The 6,532-nt window shown below is 50.9% G+C and overlaps 1 protein-coding gene across 3 annotated transcripts in view; it reads right to left on the bottom strand.

Annotated features, from left to right (window-relative positions):
- Positions 1-5,629, bottom strand: part of SLC5A9 (solute carrier family 5 (sodium/sugar cotransporter), member 9) — a 38,982-nt gene extending 33,353 nt beyond the window's left edge. For all 3 annotated transcript variants that reach the window (XM_011926228.1, XM_011926230.1, XM_011926229.1), the window contains exons 1-2: positions 5,416-5,629; positions 3,103-3,174 (exon numbers count right to left, since the gene is read on the bottom strand). In XM_011926228.1, coding sequence (XP_011781618.1) covers positions 3,103-3,174; positions 5,416-5,577 — 234 coding nt within the window. In that variant the 5' untranslated portion in view covers positions 5,578-5,629. The remainder of the gene's footprint in view (positions 1-3,102; positions 3,175-5,415) is intronic.
- Between the last annotated feature and the right edge of the window lie 903 nt (positions 5,630-6,532).

Raw genomic sequence — 6,532 nt, 5'->3', positions numbered from 1 at the left:
AGGCTTGTGTGTGAGTCTGAGTGTAAGTGTGAGTGTGAGTGTGGGAGTGTGAGTGTGAGTGTGTGAGTGTGAGTGTGAGTGGGGGAGTGTGAGTGTGAGTTGAGTGGGGGAGTCCTGTGTGTGTGAGTATGAGTGTGGGAATGTGAGTGTGGGAGTGTGAGTGTCAGTGTGGGAGTCTTCTATGTGAGTGTGAGTGTGGGAGTGGGAGTGTGTGAATGGGGGAGTCCTGTGTGAGTGTGAGTATGTGAGTGTGAGTGTGGGAGTGTGAGTGTGAATGTGGGAGTCTTGTGTGTATATGAATGTGAGTGTGAGTGTAAGAGTGTGAGTTTGTGTTTGAGTGTGAATGTGGTAGTCTTGTAAGTCTAAGTGTGTGAGTGTGAGAGTGGAAGTGTGAGTGTGTGAGTGTGAGTGTGAGTGTGACTGGGGGAGTCCTGTGTATGTGAGTGTGAGTGTGGGAGTGTGTGGGAGTCTTGTGTGTGAGTGTGAGTGTGGGAGTGTGAATGTGAGTGTGGCAGTCTTGTGTGTGATTGTGAGTGTGAGTGTAAGAGTGTGAGTGTGTGTTTGAGAGCGTGGGAGTCTTGTGTGTGAGTCTGAGTGTAAGTGTGTGTATGAGTGTGGGAATGTGTGAGTGTGGGAGTGTGTATGTGTGAAGGTCTTGTGTGTGAGTGTGATTGTGAGTGTAAGGGTGTGAGTGTGTGTTTGAGTGTGAGTGAGGGAGTCGTGTGTGAGTCTGAGTGTGAGTGTGGGAGTGTGAGTGTGAGGGTGAGTGTGGGAGTGTGAGTTGAGTGGGGGAGTCCTGTGTGTGTGAGTGTGGGAGTGAGTGTGGGAGTCTTGTGAGTGTGAGTGTGGGAGTGTGAGTGTGAGTGGGGGAGTCCTATGTATGAGTGTGAGTGTGTGTGAGTGTGGGAGTCTTGTGTGTGAGTGTAAGAGTGTGAGTGCGTGAGTGTGAGTGTGGGCGTCTTCTCAGAGTGTGTGAGTGTGGGGGTGTGAGTGTGGGATGTGAGTGTGGGAGTGAGTGTGAGTGGGGGAGTCCTGTTTGTAAGTGTGTGTGTGAGTGTGTGTGTGTAAGTGTGGGAGTCTTGTGTGTGAGTGTGAGTGTGAGTGTGTGGAGGTCTTGTGTGTGTGTGAGTTTGAGTGTGAGTGTAAGAGTGTGTGTTTGTGAGTGTGGAAGTCTTATGTGTGAGTCTGAGTGTAAGTGTGAGTGTGGGAGTGTGTCAGTTTGGGAGTGTGTGAGTGTGGGTATCCTATGAATGTGGGAGTGAGTGTGAGTGTGGAAGTGTGGCTGTGAGTGTGGGCATCTTGTGTGTGAGTGTGGGAGTATTGTGTGTGAGAGTGTGGGAGTATCAGTGTGAGTGTAAGAGTGCTTTGTGTGAGAGTGTAGGAGTGTGAGTGTGAGTGTAGTAGTGTCGTAAGAGTGCGGGTGTGTGAGTTTGTTTGTGAGTGTGTGAGTGTGAGCGTGTGTGAGTGGGGTAGTCCTGTGTGCGAGTGTGGGAGTGTGAGTGTGTTAGTGTGAGTGTGGGAGTGTGAATGTGGGAATCTTGTGTGTGAGTGTGAGTGTAAGAGTGTGAGTGTGTGTTTGAATGTGAATGTGGGAGTCGTGTGTGAGTCTGAGTGTAAGTGTGAGTGTGGGAGTGTGAGTGTGTGGGAGTCATGTGTGAGTGTGTGAGTGTGGGAGTGTGAGTGTGAGTGTGGGAGTCGTGTGTGTGGGAGTATTGTGTGTGAGAGTGTGTGAGTGTCAGAGTGTGAGTGTGGGAGTGTTTTGTGTGAGAGTGTGGGAGTGTGTGAGTGTAGGAGTGTTGTGTGTGTGTGAATGTGGGAGTTTTGAGAGATTGTAGGAGTGTGAGTGTGTGAGTGTGAGTGTGGAAGTTTTGTGTGTGAGTGTGAGTATGAGTGTGGGAGTTTTGTTTGTGAGAGTGTGGGAGTGTGAGTGTGGGAGTGTTATGTGTGAGAGTGTGGGAGAGTATGAGTATGGGAGTGTTGTGAGAGTGTGGGAGTGTGAATGTGAGTGTGGGAGTGTGAGTGTGTGTGCGAGTGTTGTGTGTGAGTGTGAGTGTGGGAGTGTTGTGTGTGACAGTGTGGGAGTGTGAGTGTGAGTGTGGGAGTGCTGTGTGTGAGTATGTGAGTGTGAATGTGTGAGTGTTATGTGTGAGAGTGTGGGAGTGTGAGTGTGGGAGTGTTGTGTGTGAGTGTGGGAGTGTGAATGTGGGAGTGCGAGTGTGGGAGTGTTTGTGAGAGTGTGGGAGTGTGATTGTGAGAGTGTGAGTGTCAGTGTGGGAGTGTTTTGTGTGAGTATGTGAGTGCGAGTGTGGCAGTGTTATGTATGAGAGTGTGGGAGCCTGAGTGTGAGTGTGCAAGTGCTGTGTGTGAGTGTGGGAGTGTGCATGCACACATGCCGTGTGTGAGTTTTGCATGCCTCGGTGTGTATACTGCTTTAGCTACCACTGGGGCTGATGACTCTGCTGGTCATTTTTGAGGCAGGGCTTTCCTCCCTCCATCCCATTCCAGGAGGACGAAGTTAATTTTGAGAACCAGTAGAAATGTGGGGTGGCTTGATTGGAGAAATTGTGGCTCACAAAGTTTTGGGGATTGATTCCCTGAGGTTGTTGGGGATTTTACCTCTGCGATTCCCCTAACTTAACTGCTCTTCAGTATTAAGCCTATGTGTCACCCTTCCCCCAAAATCTTTCCTAACTCTAGCTGACTCCACTGTTTGGTGGCCAGGGGCTTTCAAGCTCTGGTGAGCGCCCCCTGCTTCCCTCTGGCTCAGCAGTGCGCATGATATTTACGAATCTATCTGCCCCCATCAGCTCTGAGCTTCTCTAGGACAGGGACATTCCAGATTCATCACTGCAAGTCAAGTGTCAGATGTAGGGCCACACCTAGGAAGGGCCAGGGGATGTTTGTCCAAGGTGTGTGCTAGCAAGGCCACTCAGGTTGCAGGGTGGGTTTGGGCAGGAGAGAAGGGACCCAGAGTCAGGAAACACAACGGGGAGGTCTTTGCCTTAGTCCAGGTGTGAGAAGATGGGACAAGGGCTTGGACAGTGGGGAGGAGGAGAGTTGGGAGCCTCTACACTAGGGGGTGGTTAAGAAGGGTCAACTCACTGGCCACCAGCTCATGGACCTCCCGGCCAGGAAATAGCCACCAATAGTCCCTCGGTTTGCACGGATGGACGACTGGAAAGGAAATAGATGAGATGAGGATTTCTCAAGCCTCTCTGAACCTCTGCCCGGCCCCCTCTCTGTAGATTTCCTGCCCCTTGGTGCAGGCACTGTTGGGGACACAGAGGGAGAAAACTGAGGCAGAAGAGAGCTGCCTGAGGCTGGTTCCACAGTTTCTAAGCTATGCATCTTGGGAGGGTCACTTTCTCTGTGAGCCTCACCATTCATCTCCCAGAGCCAGTGCGAAAAGCAAAGGCGGTAACAGATGTCATGTGTGTGAAGCCATTGATTGTGCACTCTTGTCCCCTTATCCTTCCTTCCCCAAAGTGCGCTTTCGGAGAATGATTTAGTATCGCCTCCTTAGATGTGTAGTGCTCACCCTTTCTCTGAGCTGATCCCTTCCCTGCTCCTAACAGGGCTCCCATACTGGAGGCGGGAGGACAGAGAGGGCTGCAATTTGACTGTGAGACTTTGAGCCCTGAGCAGAGTTATGGGTTCTGTTTTGGAGTTTCCGTGGGTTGAAGTCAGATCACGCCACTGAGCTCCATCCAGGACCTTCCTTTCTTACACCAGTAGGTGGTCAGTTAGCAGCCTGTTGGAATGTTCTCTGGAGACACAGGGTATGGGCAGGGCAGTGGGTAGGGAAGGATGAACTTGAAGCAGCTATTCAAATGCAAAAGCCAACAGTTCTCTGACTTTCCCCTACGGGAAAATAATCAGTCACTAGGGAGTGATAAATGTGTGTGATGCCTTGTGCTTGTTAAGCTTTTGCTTATATTTCACTTGTCAGCTCTCATCCTCTTGGAGGCCATATGAGCAAAACAGATCCATTTTACAGATGTGAAAATGGAGGCCCAACATTGGAAGCAATTTGTCCAGAGTCACAGAGGAGTTGGTGCTTTTCTTGACTGGCCACTTCCAGGACCCAGCGATCATCTGTTAGCCCAATTCTTCCTCATTCCAGCACTAGAAGGCAGGGACTGTTCACCCCCCTTTACAGATGAGGAAACTGAGGCCCAGAGAGGGTTTCTGACCTGGCCACAGCCTAGGAAGTGATCATCTGGAAATTGAATCACAGCAGAGTCTAAAGGTGCTCACACTTCTGCAGAACACCATGGTGATAAGAGCAGTCATTTATTGTCTGCTGATCAGGCACCAGGCACCGTGCCAGGTGCTGCAGTGTCTCCTGTTGCTGAATGATCACAGTGTAGTGCTTACTCTCTGTCAGGCCTCTGAGCCCAAGCTAAGCCATCATATCCCTTGTGACCAGATGGCCTGAAGCAACTGAAGATCCACAAAAGAAGCGAAAATAGCCTTAACTGATGACATTCCACCATTGTAATTTGTTTCTGCCCCACCCTAACTGATCAATCTACTTTGTAATCTCCCCCACCCTTAAGAAGGTTCTTTGTAATTCTCCCCACCCTTGACAATGTACTTTGTGAGATCCACCCCCTGCCTGCAAAATGTTGCTCCTACCTCTACCGCCTATCCCAAAACCTGTAAGAACTAATGATAATCCACCCCCATTTGCTGACTCCTTTTTCGGACTCAGCCTGCCTGCACCCCAGTGAAATCAATAGCCATGTTGCTCACACAATGCCTGTTTGGTGGTCTCTTCACACAGATGTGTGGAACACTCTTGTTGTTCACCTGAGAAAGCTGATAGGCCTCATATGTTCCCAGGGACTTGAGGCTCTCATTGTTGCAGCTAGGACCTGAACTCAGGTTTCCCTGACCCCAAAGCCTGGCCCCTGCCTATAGCCGGAGGCTCCTGGGAACAATGGAGAATAGAGTACCCTGGGAATCAGCCTGGCACACTTCCCTGAGAGCACATGCGCCCCTACTCATTTAGAAATCACCTTAACCAAGTTGCTAACGAATGCAGGACTGAGGTAGGGCCAGGAGTCAAGAGTTCTCAGAGTTGGGGGCCTTGGGGTGGGAAGAAGGAAGGAGTGAGGCTCAGGACAACCAGGGATGGTTGGGGCCAAAGGCAGCAGTGCTCAGAGAGGAGTCAGGAGTCGGGGGCCTGGTCTGCCTCTGACTCTCTGTGTGACCTCAGACCAGCCGCACCCATCTCTGCCCTTCTAAAAATGAGAAAATCAGGAGCCTGATTCCTGAAGGCCCTTCCATCTCGGCCCCACGGTTCTATGATCTGCTTCTTTCTGCCTAGCCCTGCCCCAGTTCCACAGCCCCACCCAAGCTGAGAGACCACTGCTACCTCCCCTGCTAGCCCCAGCCTCAGGGCCCACTTACCCAGATTCCCACGGCAATGACGAAGACAAAGTAGATGACCACCACGCTGATGTCATAGGCGTGCAGACCAACTCTGGAGTCCTGTGCTACGCGTGGAGCTGTCTCAGTCCTGACCCCGTCCCCTGAAGCTCCAGGCCCCATTGCTGCCAGTTCCTTGCTCATCTGTTAGTGTTGGTCAACAACAGGCTGGACTTTGAGGCGCTCCTGGCTTCATTACTTTCCTTTAATGATTAAACTGCCCCAAGCACCATTAGTTGGTGAGAAAACTCTGAGCCCTGCTGGCACATATAGTCTTGCCTCCTTTTCTCCCAACTGCCACCACCAACCCCTGCAGGACTCCTTCCTTACTCCTCCCTGCTGCCACTACATGCACACACATACATGTATATGTATACACGTGCACACACATACATGCAATCTCCCTACCGCCAGAGAAGCAGGAGGAGAAAGAGGAGGAGGAGGAGGAGGAGGAAGAGGAGAAAAGGAGCAGAATATTGGAACCCCAGAGGTGGCAAGGACTTCAGAAATCAAACTCCTGTGTGGTGGAGAAACCAAGGTGCAGGGAGCCAGGACTGGAGTCAAATTTTCTTAAGAGTTCAATGCAATTGTCTTTTACCTAGTGGGAGGGAAACAAGGGGAAGGAGGTGAGGAGTCTACCGTGACCCTAGCAAAGTGGTCTCCACCTCATATACTCACACTCCAACCTACCAAGATATTGCGTTCTCTTTTTATACAGTGTAGGAAACTGAGGCCGGGGAAGACACCATGGTTTATTCCAAGGAACTAGGCAGGGCCATCTCTGAAAAGGCAGAGCCAGAATTCACATCTTCTGATGCCTGACCCATACTTCCTATTCTGTGCTGTGACAGATGAAGTGGTTGTGGTCAGGAGGCCTTCCCTGAAAAAGATACAGGGCTCCTTGGTTCCAGGGAAGACCATCTCTGGGACTCAGGCTGCTGAGATTCCAGTCCCAGCTCCACCTCTCACTGAACTACAGATGCCCTTGGAAACCTCTGCAAACCCTGAGCTACTGAATGTTCTTGGGGTTAACACAAAGAAACTGACCTCGACCACCATCTAGCCAAGGGGCCCAGATGCCATGCACATAGATATCTGC

Source organism: Colobus angolensis, unplaced genomic scaffold (genome assembly GCF_000951035.1).
Source record: "Colobus angolensis palliatus isolate OR3802 unplaced genomic scaffold, Cang.pa_1.0 Scaffold68, whole genome shotgun sequence".
NCBI classification, from domain to species: Eukaryota; Metazoa; Chordata; class Mammalia; order Primates; family Cercopithecidae; genus Colobus; species Colobus angolensis.
This window is presented reverse-complemented; position numbering and strand designations above follow the sequence as displayed.